The sequence below is a fragment of the Leucopleurus acutus genome (assembly GCF_964270905.1).
Source record: "Leucopleurus acutus genome assembly, chromosome: 18".
Classification (NCBI taxonomy): Eukaryota; Metazoa; Chordata; class Mammalia; order Artiodactyla; family Delphinidae; genus Leucopleurus; species Leucopleurus acutus.
In genome coordinates, this window is record NC_139160.1 from 568,059 (window position 1) to 594,636 (window position 26,578).

The 26,578-nt window shown below is 45.1% G+C and overlaps 1 protein-coding gene across 1 annotated transcript in view; it reads right to left on the reverse strand.

The window, feature by feature from the left end:
- The window catches only part of ZMYM5 (zinc finger MYM-type containing 5), a gene marked incomplete at its 5' end in the record, with an annotated part of 34,318 nt that extends 25,539 nt beyond the window's left edge, over window positions 1-8,779 (reverse strand). The window contains 4 exons of the mRNA XM_082859782.1: window positions 117-606; window positions 7,520-7,588; window positions 8,503-8,595; window positions 8,733-8,779. Of these exons, the coding sequence (XP_082715908.1) occupies window positions 117-606; window positions 7,520-7,588; window positions 8,503-8,595; window positions 8,733-8,779 (699 nt within the window). The remainder of the gene's footprint in view (window positions 1-116; window positions 607-7,519; window positions 7,589-8,502; window positions 8,596-8,732) is intronic.
- Window positions 8,780-26,578: the final 17,799 nt, after the last annotated feature.

Sequence of the window (26,578 nt, forward strand, 5' to 3'; positions counted from 1 at the left end):
TCATATCTCGCCCATCATTCAGAGCTTAATACCTGTTTCTAAGGTTGTAACATTAGTAATATGAATTTCAGAGTCGATTCTGTAGTGATAACACCATTACCCATTCCAGCATTTACCTTACTTCTTGAAAGACTGGAAGTGGAGAAATCCAAATCTTTGGTTCTGTTTTTACTTCCAGGAAGTGCCCATTCAATAAAACTGGAAGAAATTGTCTTTTCCTTTCCATTTGTTTCCATGTCCTCTTCATCATCAATGACAATTGTCTCACTTATACTTCCCTTCTGAGAAGCCAAACCTCTTGAGGAAGGAAGAATTATGGAATAATTTCCTTGTAGCTTTTCATTTCTTGATGCAGCAAATATAAAATTTCTTTGATCAGCTATTATTGGAGCAGAACTTGAAGGAGGTTGTATAGATTCAATAAATACAACATCATCATCATCATCCTCTGCTGACGAGTTTCTAGATCTATTAACTAAAGGACTAGCTGGGTCACCAAATGCCACGTCCATGAAACTAGTTGCCATGGCTTTACTCCCTAATAAAACAGGAGTCTGTTCAGTCAAGTCTAATCCTCCCGCTGAACATTTATCTATGCCAAAGAACCTATAACAGAGAGAGAAGAGAAGAAAAAGTTCTAGTGTACTATAATCATTGCATTTTATTGCAATTAAATAGCACAAGTGAAATTTTAAATTATTTTATGTGATTTTATCTAAGTCCTTCCTTGAAACAGAAAATTGTTCAAAATAATTCCATCAATTACCAATAACTCAGGGTCCAAAAACAATCATTATACTAAATATACTTTTATCTACTAAAATGACTATGATATTGTCCAAACTCTATTTCCCTAGGGTCTTCTGTCATTGTTTTTCAAATTCTCTGCTTCCAACATTAAACCTTTCTGAATCTTTTTTTTTTTTTGTCCTTGTTGAGGAATTACCAGACACTATGCTATAGGTTTTTTATACAAAATTCTGAAAAACCCATGATGTAGATATAATTCAATTCATTTTACAGATTAGGAAACGAATCTGGGTAAGGCCAAATAGGACTCAAACTCAGGGCTCTAACTCTAGGCTCCAAATTCTTAGCCACTTTGTTTTATTCAGCAAACACCTCTGTGTACCTACTATGCACTAGAGAATGACAAACGAAAGGATCCAGCAGAGACATAGTTGGAAGAATCTGGAGAAGTGACCAACCAATGAAGCACAGCTCTGAAAGCAGATGAGAGAAGAGGAAGAGGAGGATGCGTGCACAGCTGGTAGTGAAACTGATCATGAACAAAAGTCACCTTTATCTCAAAAGCGAGAGGGGGAAAAGGTAAGTGTATGGCTGTCCCTTGGTGTCCACGGAGGGACTGGTCCCAGGATATCCATGGATGCTCAAGTCCCACAGTTAGCCCTCCGAATCCAAGGTTCCATATCCGCAGATTCAACCAACCCTGGATCGTGCAGTACTATAGTATTTACTGAAAAAGATCTATGTGTAAGTGGATCCGTGCAGTCCAAACCCATGCTGTTCAAGGTTTTGTCCAGTTGTAATTAGAACGTATGTAAGTATGTAGAAATAATAGATGGAAAGCTGAGGTAAGTTTACACATCCTGGCTTCAATTTTCTTAGAAGCTCAAGACAGTGAAGAAGGTAGGATCTGTATGGGTGTTGAATAATAAAGAAAAGTCACTCATACAGCAGTCATCATTCAATTTTAAACATCTCATATTGAAATATACTAAGTAACATTCTATTCTAAAATTTTCCCAACTAATTTTAAGTGATAGTACTTACAGTCATACATTCGGTAATGTTTATTCTTAATAGGCGCTATGCCGTTAAATATAGCAATTCAGTAAATGCTTATAAAGGTGAGGCAGGAACTATTCTTTTTCCCATTTTACCCATCAGGAAACTAAGACTCGGAAGATAAGAAGATAAGTAATCCACCTGGCCCGCCCAAGTCTCCACTGCTGCAAAGGGTAGAGTCAGGACTCAAATCCAAGAAATCTGACTCTATAATCTATTTCACAGCCACTACATTATATGCAATTACTGTATACAATTTTTTAAAAAATTACTTGTTTTATTAAGATGAGTGAATTCATTAAAACAAAATCAACATTCAAATAACTCTAGTTCAAAGATAAATAACAAATCTAAGGAACTAGTTTAAAAGGGTTATAAAGGAAATACAAAAATTAGGATCATGGTTAACACTCATCCAGTAAGCTTATTATGTGGTTGATTTTCAGAGAAAAGAGGCAATAATTCAGCCTAAACTGAATTATGAAATGTAAGAGCTGTTATATACGAATTCTCTCTGTCCTTTCTGTATTTGAATAAACCTAGAACAAAAAAGAACAATTTCTGGAAAAGAGCTATAGCTGACTCCACAGTACCCTCTGGTGGCTGTTAGGCCCTAATTTAATCTTCCCAAAGGAAATAACAGAAAGAGCATTCTTTATGCTCAGCTCATTGTAGTCATCTATTTCTGATAAAAGATTTAAGTATTCACCTATTTTCAAATTCCAGATTGTAAAAAAATTAAAACCTAACCCTAACCACTATCAGAAGTCATTGTGTATATAATTTAACCATCAAACACTTTCTTAATTCCATAAACATAAGACTACAAAAAAGTTTTAACCATTTCTATAACATTATCTAAAAAGAGAAAAAGTTATAGTTTAGCTAAGACACTGAGCCAATTACCTCACTTCATTGAGTTTTACTTTTCTTTTTTTTTTTTTTTTAAGATGTTAGGGGGTAGGAGTTTTTTTTTTTTTTTTGCGGTACACGGGCCTCTCACTGTTGTGGCCTCTCCCGTTGCAGAGCACAGGCTCCAGACATGCAGGCTCAGCGGCCATGGCTCACGGGCCCAGCCACTCCGCGGCATGTGGGATCTTCCCAGACCGGGGCACGAACCCGTGTCCCCTGCATCGGCAGGCGGACTCTCAACCACTGCGCCACCAGGGAAGCCCGGGGTAGGAGTTTTTTAATTAATTTATTTATTTTTGCTGTGTTGGGTCTACGTTTCTGTGCGTGGGCTTTCTCTAGTTGTGGCAAGCGGGGGCCACTCTTCGTCGCGGTGCGCGGGCCTCTCACTATCGCAGCCTCTCTTGTTGCGGAGCACAGGCTCCAGACGCGCAGGCTCAGTAGTTGTGGCTCACGGGCCTAGTTGCTCCGCGGCATGTGGGATCCTCCCAGACCAGGGCTCGAACCCGTGTCCCCTGCATTAGCAGGCAGATTCTCAACCACTGCGCCACCAGGGAAGCCCGAGTTTTACTTTTCTAAACTATAAACTGCAAATGGGGATAAAAAGGACTCTGAGGTTTTAACTGTGATAAGTGAACTTGCAAGTCCCTAGTCTCTCTGCCTGGACATACTACAGAGTGCAAAAAATGTTAAATCCCTCTCCACTGAGAGGGTATTCAGGCAAATACTTTGCCTACACCTTAGGATTTCAACAAATGTCTAGTTAATCTTAAATATTTACCTACTCTTCCTGTGGTATCTTATTCATCTACAACTATTTAATGTTTAATCGATCTTCATTTTGATGCAATGAAAATTAATATAAAATCAAAGGAAAATCCACACAGAGAAGTGCAGAATCTAATGGGCGTTCCCTGGTGGCCTAGTGGTTAGGATTCCAGGCTTTCATTGCTGTGGCCCACGGTTCAATCCCCGGTCGGGAAACTGAGATCTCACAAGCCTCGCAGTGCAGCCAAAAAAAAAGTTGTCCTAAGAACAGAAAGTTAGGCTGAAACCCGAGCAAGACTCTTAAACGCAAACTATCTCTAGGTTATGGGTAACAACCCTGCAAAGTTAAGAAAGTATTTAATTAGGGGTAAAAACAAGAGTTAACAGTAAAACAAAGACACAAATAAGGGTAGTTTGCCCTATTGTGTTTACTTTTAGTAACATCTCATAGCAGTTTTTATTTCCTAAAGGTTGCTACAATTATCTTTTTTTTCAAAAATTATGGTAAAATATATACAACATAAAATGCCATTTTAATCATTTTTAAGAGTGCAGTTCAGTGTTAGTTTTTTAAATATGTTGTTTTTTTTTTGCGGTACGCGGGCCTCTCACTGTTGTGGTCTCTCCCGTTGCAGAGCACAGGCTCCGGACGCGCAGGCCCGGCGGCCATGGCTCACGGGCCCTGCCGCTCCGCGGCATGTGGGATCTTCCCGGACCGAGGCACGAACCCGTGTCCCCTGCATTGGCAGGCAGACTCTCAACCACTGCGCCACCAGGGAAGCCCCTTAAATATGGTTTTTTAAAGTTGTAAAAATTTCTGCTGAATTCTTAAGATATAACTGAGTATCATGAATTTTCCTGAGATCACCTTCTATTAAAAAAAAAACCAATTGAATAATTTAGTAGCCATTCAATATTCAATTATGTTTGTGTACAATTAAGTAAAACTTACATATTAAAATGAATCAGTTAAAAAAACAGCTGCTAAAATAGAAATGGTGAGATATTAATATGACAAGATTAGTATGTGATGAGAATGGTACACTAACCTGCTCATGAGTCTTCAGATGTTAAAATCACCAAGAAAGTATTTTCAATTATTTAATTATTGCTTCAAAGGTTTATTTTTTGGCCACCTATAAACACACCTATATTTTTGCGGCTCTATAAAAGATAAAGGATGCATGCTACAAAAACCTGTTGAACACTAATGAGTTTTATGACATGTTCTACAGCACCTCTGGACTTAATATTGTCACAGAACAGATCTTTCTTAATATTAAAATATTTATATATTTACCTAAAAATAATATCAATTCCAAAGCCAGCTTCATGATAGTGAGTATATACTACAAGCATTCCCATTTAAAATCAGAAACAAAATAAAAATGTATGATGATTCTGGAGGTTTTACTCACAAATGTAATGAAACAGGAAAAAAGAAAAATCAAATGAACAGTTATGACAAACAGCAAGAGAATTACTTAAGTGTCTAAATACAAAACTATCTAGAAATCAATAGCCTAGTAGGGATTAAGACTGTAGACTGATCACACACAACTAACTTCAATCCCTTCTAAAACCTCCATAACAACAGTAAAGTTCCTACTGACAAGGAAAAGAAAAACAAAAAGAAGAAACAAAAGGAACAAAATTTGATAAGCTAAAGAGCAGGTGGATAAGCAGTTAACCAACTCTGCTGAGATAGCCAAACTCTAAAATAGTGATGGAAAAGGCTGAGAAATAGCCTGACTTATGCTCAGAATCTTCACGAGACTCAAAGCCTATAGCTCCAGATATCACGGGACTAAGGAGCAGGTGGCTAAAACAGGACGATGTGAAATCCCAAATCTCTTCCCTCCCTCTATTTTGGTGATGACAGGTCCTTCCCCACCCTGGCCCAAGTTCTAGACTTTTATTCTTTGGAGAGAATAGAACATAAGGTCTTTGTCTCAGGTTCACCAGGCACTGGTGAATGCTTCAATAGCATGCATATGAAATGCCCCCTCTCTCACTTGATTTCCAGAGAGCTGGCATCCAGACTTCTATCTTGCAAGCAGCAGACTATTATTCCCTGGAAAACTTCTTTCTCAGAAACACTCCTTTCTGTGGAATTAGGAACACGAAAAAAGGAAAGACCTAAAAATAACGACTTTAAAGATTCTCTATCAACTGGCCAAAAAAGAACCATCCTACAGTGAAGCTCCAAGCTGAAAGTTCCATTCACTCTTCCAATCTATTCTCCATTTCCCAATTCTTAATCGTGAGTAGACCTGTCAAGAACTATGAACTCTCTGGAAAAAGCTTCTAATAAGAAAATTAGTTGTTAAAAGAGAGAAAAAAAAAAACACAAAGGAAAGAAGAAAAGGCAGGAAAAAGAAAACGTAAAATGAAAACCCACAAACTATTAGTACTCTAGACAGATACATGACAAGCAAAGACCATATAAAACTAATATTTCTAGTATAAAAAAGAGCTTTTGGAAATGAAAAGCTTAGCAGAAATGGAAAACTCAGTAAAAGGGTTGAAAGATAAAGCGGAATATCAGGAAACAAAACAAAGATAAGAATTGCAGCCACCATTAACTGTGTGTGTGTGTGTGTGTGTGTGTGTGTGTCCCACATAACTTATGGGCTAGGCGGTGATTTACAATCTTCATAGCAATCGGGAAGACAGACACAATTTACTCACTTATAAAATGTGCATAATAAAAATGTATTTAATTGAATAAGATGTGCATTTATAAAGATGCATTTATTGACTCTTACTTAGTTTGCACTTGCCAAAGTAGTAAGAGAGCAGAGATGTGAACCCCAATTTGGCTGGCACTAAACCTAGTCCTTTGCACACTGCGCTCAACTACGCTAGGAACACACTGCTGAGAAAGTGGCTTTTCTAAGTGGTAATACCTGAGTCAGTGACTTGATCTCCTGCCAGTCTTTAAGTCCCCGCTAGTTCCCTTTCCCTATGAAGGTCCCTCATAGCTCTAGCATCCTACCCACATCCCTTCATCTCACGAAACTATCAAGTAACGTGAAATATCAGCACTTCAGATACCCGATGAACATTACCCAGTTGAAACAATATCCATTCCTAAAAGCTGTCTAACTAATGAAGTGTGCTGCGACGCCTAACAGCCTACGTGCAAAGCCAAGTTTGTCAAGGATTTACAAGGGCAGAGGGAAGGCAGGAACACTACTATGAGAGATGCACTAATCACAGGTTTCTTTTTGATGACCAGTGGAAAACTGATCCAAAAGGACAAAATAGGCAGGACCTAAGACTATACAGAATCCCAGATAATACATGGAGAATCAGATTTAGGAAAAAAAACACATCATTTTCAGACTCTTAATAAAATTATTGATTCAGGCAAGGATTGGTGTTAAAGCCATTAACTGAACAGCTGACAGAGCACTGGGCATTTTATTGTACCAAAGTGAACAGCACATAGGTTACTTCTTAGTAACAAGGAAACAACACATTAACTTCATAATGGAGGCTGTCACTACCAATTCCGTGGTCAGTCTCAGAATCACGGCTAGGGTGAGAACTAGATTATCTCCTCTTTTTTTTTTTTTAAAGACTATCTCCTGACTTGACCCTGGCTAGAGAGCTGCCAGGGTGCGTAAACACAAATAAATCTTCCTCAAAGAGACGACAAACTCACACAGAAGTATCGCCTCCGTCGACCTAACAACAGTACATTCAGTAATTTTTCTTAATCCAGCGATGAAGAAAAAAATTATTTCTATCCATAAGAAGGCCAAAAAAAAAAAACCAAAGCTAACCAGAAAGCATTAAAAACGGAGCTACCTTTAACTCTTGTTTTAGAACCCTAGAGAATACAAGCGGTGTAAAATGTCAGCGCCCGCTCCCAGTGCGTTCCCAGGGTTCAGCCTGGCCTGGCTCTGGAGACAGGGCCCGCCCCAGAAACCCGCTGAAGGTAAGAGAAAGAAAGGCAAGCGCCACAGAGGCGCACCCTGGCGCGGCGCTCACGGTACTGGACAGAAACGCGGGGACAACTACTCACAGTGGCGGCGCGGTCCTCCTCAGCTTCAGACAAACGTCCACCAGACTGGCCTGAAGGCGATTCCTGGTCCTAGAACGAAGAATGACAAATGATTTAGTGCTAGCCAACCTGGACGCAGCACCGGCTCGTAACCACCAGCGAGACGGAGCAAAGGGACAAGAGGTCAAGGCGTCTCCGCGCTCTCCCCCCTCCCCCAACGCAATGCCGCCGAGACGCCAGGTACAAACAGCAAGGCCCCGCCACGACCACAAGAGACTACACGGTCCCTATGAACAACAGGAGGGAGGTGCAGGGCGAGCGCAATCTGGACGCCAGCGGGGAATCCTAGCCCCCGATGCTGCCCACCCTCCGCCGTCCCCGTCGCGCCCGGACCCACTCGCGGGCAACTCGCGTCGCCGCGGGGCGGAAACCCCCGCACTGGCCCGGAGCCCGAGACCTGCCCGCTCCGCGTCCGCCATTAGAAACTCGCCCAGATAAACTGTGACGAGAAGACGCGGCGCGCCGCGGCCCCGGCGGCAGAGGAGGGGACCGGCGCGGGGGTTCCGCGCCCTCGCCGCCAAACTTGGGGACCTCGCGCCGTCGCCGCCGCCAGGACGGTGCGAGCGCTGCCCCGAGCACCCACGGAGGCGCCCCTCCCCCCCGCTGCCGGCCCCCGCCCAGGGCGGCCCCGAGCGACCCCACCCGCCGGCGGCCGCCTCACCCGGCCCTCGCGGCCGCGCCAGCACCCCCGCAGCCCGCGGGCCGCCCGCCAAGGCGCCTGGGACATCAGCGGAGCCGCCGGCAGCCCGAGACGCCGACGCGCTAGCGGCAACGGCGGCCGCGCCGCGGGGCGCCTGTCCCGCGTCAGTGGGAGGCTCCGGGGGCCGCCCTCACCCATCTCCGCCTCCCGGCGCCTCCGCCTCCGCCTCCGGAGGCTGCGCCGCTCCCGGCCAACCCCACTGTCGGCGGTTCTGGGCTGGAGCCTAGGCGGAGACAAGCCTCACCCGGTTCTAGCTGCGGCTTCGCGGAACGAACCTCCCCGCCCCCAGACCCCGCGCCTTGGGCAACAAGCGCAACTCCGCTCCGTCCAGTCCCGGCTTTAGCGCTGGTGAGGAGGTGGACGCTGCGACTGCAGCGTCGCGGCGCGGCTCGGAAGGCCCCGCCCCCCACGCCCTCATTGGGGGCAGGGGAGGGCGGGCCGGGCGGCTCGGGCCCGCCCATTGGCTGCGCCCACCTGCCTCCAGGACCCCCCTCGAGGGGGTGGTCCGACGCCCCGTCCATCAGGCGCAGGCCACACCCCCGCACCTCTATTCCACCCCCACCTCCTCCTTCCCGGCTCCACCCCGGCCCGACCCGTGAGAGTCGGGTCGCAGACGCGCGTGCCCGCTGCACCTGCCTCGGCTTGGCCCCGGGCGGCCCGAGGGCCTGAGCCGGGCCGCCTGCCCCCGCAGCGTCTGCCCCCGCAGCGTCTGCGAGGGACGCCGCCCGAGGATCGCCGCGGCCTCGATGTCCCCCACGCCCTCCCTGTCCAGTGTCTGGGAGCCCCGTGAGGGCCGAGCGGGCAGGGGCTGCGGCGACGCGGGCGGGAGCCGGGGGCCGAGAGGCCGGCGGCGGGGGTGCCCGCGCGCTCCGAAGGCTGGAAGCGCTCTCCCTCGCCTCAGCCTGGTGGGGAGGCGTCCCTCGCTCCCGTCATGGCTGCGGGAGGAGACGACGTCCTCCATCTAGTCGGGGCCGCGGGCGGAACTCGGGGCAACTCCGACTCGTCCCGGCCCGGGCTGGGCCCCGCCGCCCGGACGCGAGGACAGCGCCCTCTGCCGGCTCCACACCTGGCCCCGGCCGGCGCGACGGGGCCCGGCCCGGATGCCGCTCCCGCCTCCGCCAGCCAAGATGGAGGCGGCTGCGGGTCCACGAGCGGGGCGCCCGCCTGTCGGAAGGGCTGGGCCGGCCCCCGAGCCTCTGACCTCGTCGGCCCCCAGGCGGACGAGGCCCCGGGCCGGCTCCGCGGCGGGAGGGAGCGCAGGTGCGGACCGGGCTGGGCCGGGTCGGGCGAGCTCCGACCAAGGAGCCACCTGGGCGGCGGGTCTCTGCTTTTGTTCGTCGTCTACCACCTATGTCCCGGGCGCACATCACGGGCTGTGCGGATCCCGAGGTGTCACGTAGGAGGTGAGCGGGGAGGCGGCCCTGGCGGCAGTCGGTGGGACTGCAGCCGACACTGTTGGTTTTAATAGAAGTTGGTGAAACACCGTATGACCATGATTTCTGGAAATACGGCTAACATGATTTTACTTCTTTTTTAAAAACAGATTGAGCCCCCTTTGATTATTTCTTCTGGAGACTGGTAAAGGCACAGGTTTACTGAGTGACAGACACAGATCAACGAAGACAAAAGCACTGTTAATGGATTGATGAGAGTCCCGTGTAATCTAAGTCCTGTGGTACTTACTGTACCGTCAAGACCATCTTGATTCAGAAAATGCAGAAACACCCTTCATGATAAAACCACTCAACTAACTAGGAAGAGAAGGAAACTACCACCACAGAATAAAAGTCATGTATGAAAAACCTCAGCTAACATCATTCTCAATGGTAAAAGACTGAAAGCTTTTCCTCTAGGAACGGGAACAAGGCAAGCATGCCACTTTCACCACTACTATTAAACATAGTACTGGAAGTTCTAACCAGAGCAATTAGGTAAGAAAAAGAAAGGAAAGATATCCAAATTGAAAAGGAAGAAGTAAAATGATCTCTCTTTGCAGATCATATAATCTTACATACACAAAACCCTAAAGACTCCAGAAAAAAAGCTTTTAGAACTAACAAATGGGGACTTGCCTGGTGGTCCAGTGGTAAAGGATCCACCTTACAATGCACGGATCGCGGGTTCCATCCCTGGTCAGGGAACTAAGATCCCACATACCGAGGGGCAACTACGCCTGCATGCCACAACTACTGAGCTTGTGCACCTCAACTAGAGAGCCTGTGTGCCACAAACTACATGTGCCTTGGAGCCTGCAGGCCACAACTAGAGAGAAGCCTGCGCCCCACAATGAAGAGCCTGCATGCGGCAACAAAAGATGCCGCATGCCTCAACAAAGATCCCACGTGCCGCAACTAAGACCCAATGCAGCCAAAAATAAATAATTTTTTAAGAAACTAATAAATGAATTCAGCAGAGTAACAGAATACGAACTCAAACCCCCAAAATCAGTTGCATTTCTGTACACTAACAGTGAACAACCTGAAAAGGATATTAAGAAAACAATTCCAGGGAATTCCCTGGCAGTCCAGTGGTTAGAACTTGACGCTTTCACTGTGGTCGCCTGGGTTCAATCCTGGGTCGGGGAACTAAGATCCCGCAAGTGGCACGGTGCAGCCAAAACAACAACAACAACAAAATAATTCCATTTACAGTAGAATCAAAATAAAATACCTAACGAACATAACCAAGTAGATGAAAGACTCATACAATGAAAACTACAAAACATTGCTGAAGTAAATTTAAAAAGACATAAATAAATAGACATCCTATGGTCACGGATTGGAAGACTTAATATTGTTAAGATGTCAGTGTTACCCAAAGCAATCTGTAGATTTAATGCAATCTTTATCAAAATCTCAGTGACATTTTTACAGAAATAGAAAAATCCATTCTGAAATTCATATGGAGTCTCAAGGGACTCCAAAGTGTCAAAACAATCTTGGAAAAGAAGAAAGCTGGATGACTGACACTTCCTGACTTCAAAACTTACTATAAAAGTTCAGTAACCAGACTTCCCTGGTGGCGCAGTGGTTAAGAACCCACCTGCCAATGCAGGGGACACGGGTTCGAGCCCTGGTCCGGGAAGATCCCACATGCCACGGAGCAACTAAGCCCGTGCGCCACAACTACTGAGCCTGTGCTCTAGAGCCCGAGAGCCACAACTACTGAGACCCGCATGCCTAGAGCCTGTGCTCTGCAGCAAGAGAAACCACCGCAATGAGAAGCCCATGCACCGCAATGAAGAGTAACCCCCGCTCTCTGCAACTAGAGAAAGCCTGCGTGCAGTAATGAAAGATATTGCATGCCTCAACGAAGATCCCACATGCTGCAACTAAGACCCGACGCAGCCAAAAATAAATAAAAAAATTTTTAGAAATGACACAAATGACCCTATGTATGAAGGAGAAATAGAATCACAGACATAGAGAACAGACTGGTGGTTGCCAAGGGGGAGGGGGTTGAGGGAGGGATAGAGTGGGAGGTTGGTGTTAACAGATGTAAGCTTTTATATATAGAATGGATAAACAAAAAGGTCCTACTGTATAGCACAGAGAACTATATTCAATATCCTGTGATAAACCATAATGGAAAAGAATATTTAAAAAAACATATATATGTATAACTGAATCACCTTACTGTACAGAGTAATTAACAAAACATTGTAAATCAACATACTTCAATTAAAAAAACAAACAAACAGAAAACAGTGTGACACTGGCACAAAGTTAGACATATAGAACAATGCAACAGAATCCAGAATCCAGAAATAAACTCAGTCATACATTGTCAATGATTTTTGACAAGGGTGCCAAGACCATTCAATGACAAAAGAAGAGTGTTTACAATAAATGGTGCTGGGAAAACCAGATATTCACATGCAGAAAAATGAAGCTAGACCATTACCCAACAACACATAGAAAATTAGCTCAAAATGGATCAGACCTAAATGTAAGAGCTAAAACTCTTAGAAAAAAACATTGTGTAAAAGCTTCACAATATTGATTTGGCAATCATTTCTTGGATATGACACCAAAAACACAGGAAACAAAAGATAAAGCAAACTGGACTTCATGAAAATTAAATTTGGGGGGCATCAAAAGACACTATCAACAGGGTAAAAAGGCAACCCACAGAAAGAGAGAAAATATTTGCAAATCATGTATCTGTGAGGGATTAATATCCAGAATATATAGAGAACTCCTGAAACTCAGTAGCAAGAAACAGCCCAATTATAAACTGGCAAAGGACATAAATAGACATTTCTCCAAAGAAGATATACAAGTTGCCAATAGCACATGACAGGATGCTCAATATCAGTAATCACTAGAGCACAGTAAATCAAAACTACAAGGAAGAATGTCAGGGTTCAATTTCTGATTCCACATCTAAGGCACTTGGAAGTTGCCACTTTGTCCTAAAAACAAATGAAAAGCTAAATAGACCGAAAAATCGACAACTCTTCCAGGATCCATAAGTGAGTTGAGGACACAAGGCAAACCACATCCCTCAGGACTGGAGGAACAGACCGTCCAACACAGGGAGCCCTGGTTGGCCGGAGCAAGACCAGGAGTGGAACTGCCCATGGGAACCAGTGCTATGGTCGGAAAACCTGAAGAGTGGCTGGAGGCTCAGTGTGGATAATTTTTTTAAAATATTTATTTATTTTTATTTTTGGCTGCGTGGACTCTCTAGTTGTGGCGCGCGGGCTTAGTTGCCTGGCAACATGTGGGATCTTAGTTCCCCGAAAGAACCTGTGTCCCCTGTGTTGGAAGGCAGCTTCTTAACCACTGGACCACCAGGGAAGTCCCTCAGTGTGGATAATTTTGAGAGTTAAAAAGCTGAAGAGGACCCAGTCGGGGAAGGGGGTGGGCACAGTTCTGTGAGTTTTACATCCAGGAGCTTGACCAGGTTCTTACAGTAAATATCAGGAAATATCCCTTCTTGCTTCCTGCAGTGGGCAGGGAAAGGGAACCGTTTTGAAGCCAGAGCACACCGTTCTTTTTAACAACCTGCCCTCAGGAGAAACTATGTAACCAGAGCCTAACCTGACCTGGGGGAAGGGAAACACCCAGCTTCAGCCCCCTCTGGCCTCTCACCTGAGAGAAGGCAAATATCCAACTCCAGCCCACCCTGACCATCCTCTCCCGGGAAATGGTGAAGAAATAAAACAAAGAAAACGCTTGTGAAGTTCACAGTCCCCAGTTCACAGGCTCCTTAAGACCAAGACCCAGTCATAGGGCTTTGGATGGCTTCCCCTCTCTCCCCACCTCATTACAAAGGGCCTAATCACAGCAGTTCCTTTCACCCAGCATATTATGCCTGGCAATCGAGACATATAAGGCATACCAAAAGGCAAAAGACAGGGGTAGGGACTTCGCTGATGGTCCAGTGGTTAAGACTCCGTGCTTCCAGACGTAGAGAATGGACTTGGGAAGGGTAAGCTAGGACGAAGCAAGAGAGAGGTATGGACATATATACACTACCAAATGTAAAATAGCTAGTGGGAAGAAGCCACATAGCACAGGGAGATCAGCTCTGTGCTTTGTGACCACCTAAAGGGGTGGGATAGGGAGGGTGGGAGGGAGACGCAAGAGGGAGGAGATATGAGGATATATGTGTGTGTATAGCTGATTCACTTTGTTATAAAGCAGAAACTAGCACACCATTGTAAAGCAATTATACTCCAATAAAGATGTGAAAAAAAAAAAAAAAGACTCCATGCTCCCAGTGGGGGCCGGGTTCAATCCCTAGTCAGGGGACTAGAACACACATGCCACAACTAAGATCCCGAGGGCCGCAACTAAGACCAGGCGCAGCCAAATAAATAAATATTGGAAAAAAAAAAAAAAGACAGGGGTAAAGAAGGGCATTAATAAGTCGATTTTCCAAGAAGACTTACAGCTCTTAACGTGTACATTCTTCCCAAGCTCATATGGGTAGATCACTTTCTGGGTCATTGAACACACCTTAAATTTAAAAGAATAGAAATTCTACAGTGTCTGATCTTAGACCACAGTGTAATTAACCTAGAATTAAATAACAGAAAGATAACTGGAAAATCCCCAAACAAACGGGGACTAAACAACACACTTTTAGATAACATGAGTCAAAGAAGAAATCCCAAAAGAAACTAAAGTATTTTGAACGAAATGAAAATGGAAATACAACTTACCAAAATTTGTGGGATACAGTGAACGTAGTACTTAGAGTGAAATTTATAGCACTGAACGCATATGCTGGAAAAGAAGAAAGATCTACAATTAGTCAAAGAAGTTTCCATCTAAGAAAACTAGAAAAAGAAAAGCACATTAAATAAAAAGTAAGCAGAAAACAAGAAATAAGAATTAGAGCAGAAACCAATTAAATTTGGGCATAACCTACTTGAAATAGACCAATTCCTTGAAAGACACAACCTGCCAAAACTCACACATGGAGAGACAGACAACCTGAATACTGTGTAATTAAAAAAAAAAAACTTGAATAAAAAGTTTTTAAAAAGTACACATGAGCCAACTTTAAATGGGTCTCACTAACTGTAGTAGACTGAATAATGTCTCCCAAAGATATCAGTTTCTAATCCCTGCAGTGTGTAACTGTTTCTTTATACGGCAAAGGTTTGCAAATGTAATTGAATTAAGGGTCTTGAATTAGGCAGATTATCGGAGAATCAGTGAGGGCCCTAAGTGCAGTCACATATATCCTTATACGAGGGATCCGTGTAAGATCTGACACACAGAGAGAAGAAAGCAACGTGACCATGGAAGTAAACGTTGGAATGCGGTGGCTCCAAGTGAAGGTGCGCGGTGCCCGCCAGAAGCTGGAAGTGGTAAGGAATGGGTTTGGGCCTGAACCTGCAGAGGGAACGCAGCCCCGCCAACACCTCGCGTTTGGCCTGGTTAAACTGATTTTGGACTTCTGTTATCCAAAACTATGAAATTATATATTTTTTAATTAAAAAGAATGCAATGATTATTCCCCCATGTCTTTGGGTTGGAAACCCAGGTAGGACTTAGCTGAGTCCTCTGCTTCGGGGTCTCACGAGGCTACAGTTAGGGGTCGGGGGCCGGGGGGGCTGCATTCTCACCTGTAGGCGTGACTGGGGAAGACCCCACTTCCAAGGTCATTCAGGCATTTACAGCATTCATTTTCCGAAGGCTGTCTGACTGAGGGCCCCAGCTTTTTGCTGGCTGTCAGCTAGAAGCTGTCTGGAAATCCTGGAGGTGGCCCACGAGTCCTGGGCATGTAGGTTCCCCCCAAATAAGCGCTCATTTCACTGAGCCAGCAAAGAGAATATCTCTGCAGTCTGCTAAGAGGGGTCCTTATATAATGCAGCCTAATTAAGAGGGTAATATCCATCACCTCTGCCATGTGCCGCTGGTGAGGCTCGAGTCACACTAAAATCGTTTTCCACTAAAAAGCCCAGGCTCAGGGCTTCCCTGGTGGCGCAATGGTTGAGAGTCCGCCTGCCGATGCAGGGGACACGGGTTCGTGCCCCGGTCCGGGAAGATCCCACATGCCGCGGAGCGGCTGGGCCCGTGAGCCATGGCTGCTGAGCCTGCGCGTCCGGAGCCGCTGAGCCTGCGCGTCCGGAGCTCCGCAGCGGGAGAGGCCACAACAGTGAGAGGCCTGCATACCGCAAAAAAAACAAACACACACACACAAAAAAAACCCCAGGCTCCGTGGAGAAATGACTGCATCAGGTGTGGGTCAGGAAATGTATCAGATGATCCTGGAACATCTTGTCATAACAGAGAGCAAGGAAACATGAAGGTTGACTCAGATCATAGCGAAAGGGCTTAGGAGCAAAGCTGAAATGACCAGGGTGACACATTATGACCATCAATAAATGATAACTACAGAGAATTAAAACCATCATGTATGTTTTAATCCCTGAGTTAATCACATCCTAATAAAATAATCCCTTAGAAGGATAATTGTAAAATAATTCATCATCTTGAAAACTGGTAACTAAAGAGAAATAATTGATTTTTTTTTCTGTAGAAACTATCTCAGAATTAGGAAATTACTAATACAAAGATTCTCTCTATAAATATTCCAACTAATAAAGTATTATAAAAATTTATAAAGTGTAACAGGTGTGTAGTGAACGGAGGTCTGGCCTTTACCCTCAGCTCTTGGGAGTTGATCTCTTGGTCTACGAAGTAAGGGGAGTCTTTGTCTGCCTGGAGCTTTGGCCACCAGACAGTCTGAGAGGGTGATTTAGGATGGGGGCTTTGGCTGTGCCACATCCGTTCCAAGCTCAGGAGGAAGTGGAGACAGAGGATCAGCCCAGCCACCAGAAAGGGCTGGAGACTAGAAGTTAATTCTGCCCACAGGGGCAGAGTGTGATTGATGGCTAATAAAAACATAGACACCAGGAGTGTGGTGAGATGCCTGGTTGGCTATCACACCCGGGGGCGGGGAGGCAATGCCCCCATGTTCCCACATGGGGAGAACAACCGGAGATCTGCCTTTGGACCCCGGTACTTCGCCCTGGGTGGATTTCACCTGTCTCCTTTCTCTGTAACACACCGTGACTATAATAACTTCCTGTGAGTCAGTCACGAGCCACCACACCTGAGGGGGTCTGGGAAGCACGGGAAGTGAGGACGGTCTGAAGAGCTCCTGGCCCTCGAGGTGTGACTCACTCCTAGAACAGGAGGCTGGGTGACAGCAACTGGCTGGCGAGGAGGGACGAGACTAGAGTGACAGCGTGAGGAGCGGCTGCCACCTTCAAGGCTAAGCAGAGCCCCCAGGAAGACCCCTCACCAGCAGGGTCTGTAGGGTGTGGTGTGACCATAACTCTCAGAGTGTCGGAGAATGCTCGTTAGGGCGGCACCCGCAGAACTTTCTGGAAATCTACTCACCCCCCCGGGCTGCAGGCGGCCTCACGTACAGCGCGGAGCCTGGAGGTCAAACATCCAGCTGGTGCGAGTTCTTTCCTTCCTGCAGTGCGCTCTCCCGCGCCCCCTGCCGACCGCCTCGGCGTCGTGCCGGCTGGAGGAGAAAAAACACCAAAGGACCCCAATCCATTTCACCTGGGAGGCAAAAGGGTGAATTTGGAGCTGAGAGGCCATCAGTCCTAACCAACCTGGGTGACATCATCCTGGCCCGCCCGCTGTCACTGCTGTCACCGCTGCCTGGTGGCCTCCTTAGCCACGGAGGCTGACCGCCAGGCCATGGCCTACACCTCTTGCCACAGGGGTTGCCTTACTTTAACTCTCCTCCAATTAGACATGATTCTTATCACACTTTTAATTCATGCAGTGCATGATTATTTATATTTTCCAGCATATATACACATATGCTTTCTTTCTTTTTTCCTCTCCTTTTTTTTTCTTTTATGCACATGTTCTTTCTCTACCATGCTTCCTGAATGCCACTTTTTGGTTCTTGTTTGATATTCCTGCTTGTTGAAATATTGCATGTATTCGTTCTTTCAGTGAGGGGCAATGGGGAAACCGCACAGCCTCTGTCATGGGAAGTGTGTGTTTGCTCTCACTCTTTTTTTTTTAATTTTTTAAAAACATTTATTTATTTATTTATTTTTGGCTGTGTTGTGTCTTCGTTTCTGTGCGAGGGCTTTCTCTAGTTGCGGCGAGCGGGGGCCATTCTCCATCGCAGTGCGCGGACATCTCACTATCGCGGCCTCTCTTGTTGCGGAGCACAGGCTCCAGACGCGCAGGCTCAGTAGTTGTGGCTCACGGGCCTAGTTGCTCCGCGGCATGTGAGATCTTCCCAGACCAGGGCTCGAACCCGTGTCCCCTGCATTGGCAGGCAGATTCTCAACCACTGCACCACCAGGGAAGCCCCCGCTCTCACTCTTGAAGCGTCATTTAAGTAGATATAGAGGTCTAAGTCGACCATTATCTTTCCTCAGCACATTAAAAATACTATTGCATCATATTCAGATATGTATTGTACCTAAAGAGAAGTTTATAATTATTATAATTTGACTTTTTTGTATAAACACTTTAATTTCTCTTTTGGAAATTTTTGTGTCTTAGATATTCTGTCACTTTACTATGATTTTTGCTGTGAGGACTTCTTTTAATTATCTTGTGCAGAACTAAGTATGCTTTTTCATTCTGGAAATTCATATCTTTCTTTAATACTGGAAAATTCTCAACTATTTAAAAAAATATTGCCTCACCCTACTTATCCCTAATTTTTCCTTTTGGATCTCTTAACAGACACATAAAAACTTTCTTAAGGGGCTTCCCTGGTGGCGCAGTGGTTGGGAGTCCGCTTGCCAATGCAGGGGCCGCGGGTTCGTGCCCCGGTCCGCGAAGGTCCCACGTGCCGCGGAGCGGCTGGGCCCGTGAGCCATGGCCGCTGAGTCTGTGCGTCCGTAACCTGTGCTCCACAACGGGAGAGGCCACAACAGTGAGAGGCACGCGTACCGCAAAAAAAACAACTTTCTTAAAAAAATTTTTTATGTGGTAAAATACACATGACATAAAACTTACCTTTTTATTTTTTTGGCCTCGCCCTCAGCAGTGAAAGTGTGGAGTCCTAACCACTTGACAGCCAGGGAATTCCCATAATTTACCATTTTTAAGTGTACAGTTCAATGGTATTAAGTACATTTATATTGTTATGAAACCATCACCACCATCCAGCCCCGTATTTCACCTTGTAAAACTAAAACTCTGCCCCCCATTAAATACCATCTGTCCATTCTCCCCTCACCCAGCTCCTGGTAACCACCATTTACTTTCTGTCTTTATGATTTTTGACATACAAGTGGAGTTATACAGTATTTGACTTTTTGTAACTGGCTTACTTCACCTATAGCATAATGTCCTCAAGGTACATCCATGCCTTGTTTTTTGCTTTTTCTTGCTAATTTCTCTGGCAATTTGGGAAAAGAATAGTCTCTTCAACAAGTGATTCTTGGACTACTGGATGTCTATATGGGAAACAATGAAATGTGTACATTTTTACAAGTGGTTTATATACAAAAATTAACTCAAAAAGCACATTAACTCAAAATGGATTAATGACCTAAATAAAAGAGCTAAAACTATAAAACTTTCAGTAGAAAACACAGGGCAGATCTTCATGACCAAAACCTGAGCAATGAAAGATTAAATAACTTGAACCTCATCAAAATTAAAAAGAACTTGGGCTTCCCTGGAGGCGCAGTGGTTGAGAGTCCGCCTGCCGATGCGGGGGACACGGGTTCGTGCCCCGGTCCGGGAAGATCCCACATGCCGCGGAGCGGCTGGGCCCGTGAGCCATGGCCGCTGAGCCTGCGCGTCCGGAGCCTGTGCTCCGCAACGGGAGAGGCCACAGCAGTGAGAGGCCCGCGTATCACACACACACAAAAAAATTAAAAAAACTTGTGTATCAAAGGCAATTGTCAAGAAAGTGAAAAGACAACCCATAGAATGCAAGAAAATATTTGCAAATCATATATCTAATAAGGTCTAGTATCCAGAAAATATGACGAACTCTTACAATTCAACAACTAATAGGCCCTCATATCTATCAAAGGTGACCAATTTTTTTTACAAGAAATATCATAAAGGGCTCATGGTTTTAAACATATCTGTTGTGTTTCAGTCTATGGAAATTATTTTATTTAGTGCTCAGATTGCCTTATCTTTGTCAAGCGGGAGCCTCTTCAATTTAGCTTTCAAGTACTTTAAACATAACACGACTATGGTCCTCACTACCTCGGGTGACAAGACACTCCAGGCTCACGGTGTACATTTCCCACCCAAGACCTGGAATCAGTCATCCAGTCCTTGCGCTTCAATAGACAAAGCTGGGAAATCTGTCTCCATCTATACTCCCTCCCCTGCAAAGAGGAAACACTTCTTGAGTTCATACCAATACTGTCAATTCAAATTTAGGACTAAAGGTGTTCACTTAACCTATTCTATTGTGGATCTGTGCCTTCTTTTTTCACACTGAAAATATTCATTCTCAAGGACGTTAGGAGTGATATAATTAGAAACTCCTCTTATGCTGTAGCCCATAATATGCATAAAACAGACTTAGAATAACAATAACAATACTAACACCAACATAATTACTGACAGTAGTTTTCAAAACGTGTTTGGGGTTTCCCTGGTGCGCAGTGGTTAAGAATCTGCCTGCCAATGCAGGGGACACGGGTTCAAGCCCTGGTCCGGGAAGATCCCACATGCCGCGGAGCAACTAAGCCCGTGCACCACAACTACTGAGCCTGAGATCTAGAGCCTGCGAGCCACAGCTACTGAGCCCACATGCCACAACTACTGAAGCTCGCGTGCCTGGAGACCGTGCTCTGCAACAAGAGAAGCCACCACAATGAGAAGCCCGTGCACCGCTACGAAGAGTAGCCCCCACTCGCCGCAACTAGAGAAAGCCCGCGCACAGCAACGAAGACCCAATGCAGCCAAAAATAAATAAATGAATAAAAAAAAAAAAAAAGAATCTCTGGTGACAATCAGTTTTCTTTCATTACTTGTACTTTGGAACCCAGAGAATATTTCCTTTTTCATTTCTTTTTTAAAAAGTCTAACAATTTAAAAAATATGTTTCCATGTATGTCATTCAGGGTCAGTTTTCCCAGATGCAGAGTGTTGTCCTTTCAATTTTTAAATTTTGGTACAAAATTTTCTTGAATTTTATATATATATATATATATATATATATATATATATAGCTGCTCCATGGCATGTGGGATCTTCCCGGACCAGGGCTCAAACCTGTATCCCCTGCATTGGCAGGCAGATTCTTAGCCACTGCACCACGAGAGAAGGTCTTGAAATGTTTCTTTTCTGAATTATGTTACTTCATCCCTGATTTTCTCTGGTTCTTATTTACATTGTTTTTTCAATTCTTTATAATTTTTAATGTCTTTTAACTAGTTTTGAAACACTAGGCCATTGTTTCTGTCTGTTTTGTAAGCATGTCTTCCTTTTATTTTCTTTAGGGAATTTATCTGGTTTCTTACTCTCTATTTTTAAAAAATATTAATCTTATGTAAGATTCAGCATGGATCTGTTTCAGTTATTTTTACATTATAGTAGTTTCCCAAACTTTAAGGTGGGAGGTGTAATTTGTTTTCCTGACTTTACAGCTCTATGGCGCCATCTTCTGTTGCCTCTATGAAAAGTTAAATAATAAAAGGCCGCTGACCTGAGACTAAAAGGACTGCCTCGCAATCCACCCTGTTTTATCTGGACTCTCTTTTTCATTTTCCTCCTTAGATCCTGAGCTGCTTAAATCTTTAACACTCCTAGGAAGAGAGACTAGGCTGGTTAGTTTTGAGAGTTTGGCGGGGCAGTCTCTTTCAGCACCTTTGTACAAAACGCTGGTGTTTCAGATTCTGCTCTCAAGTTGGCTCACAGGCCTTCCTGGGAATACCGACTGGTCTTTGGGGGATTTTACTTTTCTCTGGGGCTGTTTCTTCCTCTTGCTCCCTCTGGCACACATGCTGATACCATTTGCCTCTTGCAGCGCTAGGTGGCTCGCTGCTGTCTGCTCGTGTTTTGGAGATCTTGGGGTTGCTGTACCATCTAATTTGGTTGTAGATATCGTCCGAGGATTTTTGTTTTTTTCATCCTAGTTGTTCTGTGTGAGCTTTTTTTAAAAAAAAAAAAAAACAGAAAAATACTAACATTTTCTCTAAACCAGAAGAGATACGGTTATATTTTCAGAGCTTGAGCAGTCTTTGTTATTAAGTTCATGGCATGAAATATGCTTGTCGTCTTTTCACGGGATGTCAGCGGCTGCCAACAGGGTGTCAGCATTTTTAATCTCGTTAGGGTTTTGCTTGTTTTAGGTCACGCCATTTGGCATGTGGAATCTTAGTTCCCCCACAAGGGATTAAACCTGTGCCCCCGGCAGTGGAAGCGCAGAGACTTAACCACTGGACCGCCAGGGAACTCCCTTGTTAGGGTTGTTTTGACGTAACGAGGTTAGAAATATGTACAGGACTACACCTAAAACTGTCAAACTTCATGAAGAGATGTGGCCATAGCATTTAAACGAGAATATCTATTTCCCTTGGTTTAGATATTCCTGCTTGGGACCCATCTTATAGGAATTGGAGCTTCAATATCAAGAAATATATACACAAAGATATAAAAGCACATCACCTGCAGTGCTAAAAAGTTGGAAGAAAACCCTGTCAGTCCATAATTGGGGAATAGATTATTTGTAGAACATTTGCACTGTGGATTAGTCGTTCAGCTATCAAAATGAATTAGAGCTTTATCAATTAACCTGGAGAGATGTCCATAATCTATTTTGTTTAGGAAAATCTTCCAAAATTTGGAAACAAAAAAAGGTGATTACATAACAATATCTGGCTCTAGCACTTTCCAACGAGCTAGCCTGAGTGTCTTCTACTTCTGGAAATATAACAAATTGCTGTTTACAAATGATGAGGGGCCACGTGCCACAACTACTGAAGCCCGTGCACCTAGCGCCCGAGCTGCGCAACAAGAGAAGCCACCGCAGTGAGAAGCCCGTGCACCGTAAGGAAGAGCAGCCCCCACTCGCCGCAAATAGAGAAAGCCCAGGTGCAGCAATGAAGACCCAAAGCAGCCCCAAAAAAATTAACCTGGGAATTCCCTGGTGATCCAGGGATTAGGACTCCGGGCTTTCACTGCTGAGGGCCTGGGTTCAATCCCTGGTCAGGGAATTGAGATCCCGCAAGCCACGTAGCATGTTTGCCCCCCTCCCAAAAAAAAAGGCTAACTTGTAAAAAACTAGTAAGATGTGTGCCATGGACTTAATTGTGTCCCCCACCAAGTTCTGTTGAAGCCCTGACCCCCTGTGTGACTGTTTGGAGGTGGGGCCTCTAAGGAGGGAATGAAGGTGAGGTGAGGTCACTGGGCGGGGCCTCGGCCCCGTAGGCCTGATGGCCTCACAAGAGCAGGAAGGGGCAGGAGAGCAAGGAGGCCTGGTGTGGACACGGTGAGAAGGCGGCCAGTGCAAGCCAGGAGGACAGACTTCACCATGCGCCCATCCTGATGGTACCCTGGTCTCTGGCTTCCAGCTTCCAAAACTGTGAACGAATAAATGTCTGTTGTGTTAGCCACCCAGACTGTGGTCTTCGGTTTCAGCAGCCTGAGCTGGATAACACAATGTGATAAATTGTTCCTGACTAGTAAAGACTATAACCCCGAAGGTTCTGGTTTTATTTTGCTATAGCGTATTAACACTGATTTTACACATAATCTAGCAGTCACATGACAGCATCCCTTTTATCACTGTTCATATAAATCCACATTAATGATTCAAGTAAAATTTTGACAGATGCTCAGTATTATTTGTGTGGGAATTTTATCTTCCCTAATTTGAGAAATAGGTGGTGCTTTTGCCCTTTTAAAAAATTTGTGATAAAATATATTTAACTTAAGATTTGCCACTTTCATCATGTCAAGTGTACAGTGCAGTGGTATTAATTACATTCACAATGTTGTGCAGTCATCACCACCATCCCTTTCCAAATTCTTCATCATCCCAAACAGAAACCCAACACCCACTTAGCAATAACTCTCAGTTTTGTTCTTCCCTCGTCCCTGGTAACCACGATTTTCCTTTCCGTCTCAACGAATGTGACTATTCTAGGTGGTCCATGTGACTGGACTCGTGAAATACTTGTCCTTTTGTGTCTGGCTTGTTTCACTGAGCACATTTTCAAGGTTCGTGTTGTAACATGTACAGAAGTGCCTTCCCTTTTGTGGCTGAAAAATATTCCATCGTGTGGATGGACCACATTTCGTCTATTCATCAACTACTCATGGACCTTAGGGTTGTTTCTGCCTTCTGTGAATAATATTGTAACTTAGTGTCCAACTGTCTCTTTAAATCCCTGTTTTCAATTCTTCTGGATACATACCTGGGAGGCCAATGACTGGGCCACAGGGTAATTCTCTGTTTAGCTTTTGAGGAACCACCGTGTGTGTGTTTGTTGATAGACTTTATTTCTCAGAGCTGTTTTAGGTTCATAGCACAACTGAGCAGAAAATACAGACATTTCCCGTGTGCTCCCTGAGCCCACAAGCCTTCTGCACTATGGACACCGTGAAACAAAGTGGGACCTTTATTACAACCAGTAAACCTACACTGAGACGTCCTCATCCCCAGAGTCTACAGTGTACACTCGGGGTCATTCCTGGTGTTGCACGTTCTGTGGGTTTTGGTGCCTGTATAATGACACATATCCACCATTAGAATAAAGCAGAAGAGTTTCACTGCCCTAAAAGTCCTCTATGCTCCACCTGGCAGCCACTGATCTTTTCACTGTCTCCATAGTTTTGTCTTTTCCAGGAGGTCACATGGTTGGAATCACACTGCGTGTGGTTTTTCAGATCAGCTTCTCTCACTTAGCAATATGCACTTAGGTTTTCTCCATGTCTTTTCATGGTTTCATAGCTCATTTCTTTTCAGCACTGAGAACATTCCACAGTATGGATGTACCACAGTTTGTCCACTCATCTACTGAAAGACAAGTTTTCAGCTTTAGCAGCTATGAATAAAGCTGCTATAAATGTTTTTGTTCAGGTTTCTGTGTGGACATAAGTTTTCAACTCATTTGGGTAAATGCCAAGGAGAGCATTTGTTGGGTCCTATGATAAAAGTGTAGTTAGCTCTGGGCTTCCCTGGTGGCGCAGTGGTTGAGAGTCTGCCTGCCGATGCAGGGGTCACGGGTTCGTGCCCCGGTCCGGGAAGATCCCACATGCCGCAGAGCGGCTGGGCCTGTAAGCCATGGCCGCTGAGCCTGTGCGTCCGGAGCCTGTGCTCCGCAACGGGAGAAGCCACGGCAGTGAGAGGCCCGCGTACCGCAAAAAAAAAAAAAAAAAAAAAATGTAGTTAGCTCTGTAGAAACTGCAATCAGAAACTGAATACGTTGAAGTTGTAAACCCCAAAGTGAGGGTGTTAGAAGGTGGGGCTTTGGAAGGTCGTTAGGTCACGAGGATGGGGCCCGCGCGAAGGGGATCACTGTCCCCACAGAAGGGACCCCGTCTGCCTTGTGAGGACACAGTGAGAAGACCTCTGGCTTTGAATCAGGAAGGGCCGCCCCCAAACACCATATCTGCTGGTGCCTTGATCTTGGATCTTTCAGCCTCAAGAACCGGGAGAAAAAAAAATTGTGTTGTTTATAAGTCTACTTTATTCTGTTGCAGCAGCAGGAAAAGACCAAGACAACTGCCGGGCTGTCTTGCACAGCAGGTGTGCCGTTTGCATCCCGACGGGCCGCGGGTGAAGGTTCCTGTAGCGGCACAGCCTCAACAGCGTTTGCTGGCATTTGGGTTCCTCAGTGTTCTGGATTTTGGCCGTTCTCACAGGTGTATAGTGGCATCTCATTGCTGTTTTCTTTCTTTTCTTTTTTTTTTTTTTTTTACCAAGGGGATCCATGTTTCTGTTTGTTTGTTTCTCTTTTGGCTGTGCCATGTGGCTTGCAGGATCTTATTTCCCTGACCAGGGATTGAACCCAGGCCCTCAGCAGTGAAAGCGCTGAGACCGCCAGGGAAGTCCCCTATCTTAATCATTTTTAACTGCACAGTTCAGGGGTACTAGGTACCTCCATATTCTTGTGTGACCATCATCACAATCCACCTCCAGAACTTTTTCTTTGTTCCAAACAGAAACTCTGTCCCTACTGAGCGATGACAGACCGTTCCCTCCACCCCAGCCCGGGTCACCTCTATTCTACTTTGTGTCTCTACAAAGTAGGACGGCAGGCATTTTTATTTCTGTATGTGTCAACAAACATTTATAAACTGTACTGGGAATTACTGCTCATTACAGGACACCCTCAAACACAGTAACCACTGGAGGGCTCCAGGAGTGCTAGCTGTCACTGTTGCAATGTTTGTTCAGAATTTTGTACTTTCCAAACCAAACTAAAAAAACACTGAAAAGTAGCACTAGATTTGCTGTAAAGCTCTCCTTCTTGAAAGACAGTTAGTATCTCCAGCTTTTGACAGGTGGTCCCCACATCTCGGTGTAAAGGGGGGACTCCATGTGATCAGAAGTCTGCTGCTTCTGGAGCAAAAGGACATGAACCACATGGAAGCTACTTGGCATTTCCCTGTTCTACTTGTTGGTCACAAAAGACACTGTGATTGTCACATTACTTTCTGTTGCAGACACTACTGGACACTCATAAAGGTTTTCTTTCTTGCTCCATAAATGAGGTACCAGGTCACCAGAATGGCCAGCAGGAGCCATGTAGTCTGCCAGGGTCTGGCCATGGTCCCTCAGCTGGGAAGAAACAGGAAGCGTCCCCTCTTTGCCCTTCAAGGGGCCAAGGAGGTGGGAATTTTTATATTTTGTTGATTAGTGTATCCTGAGCTCCTAGAAAAGTG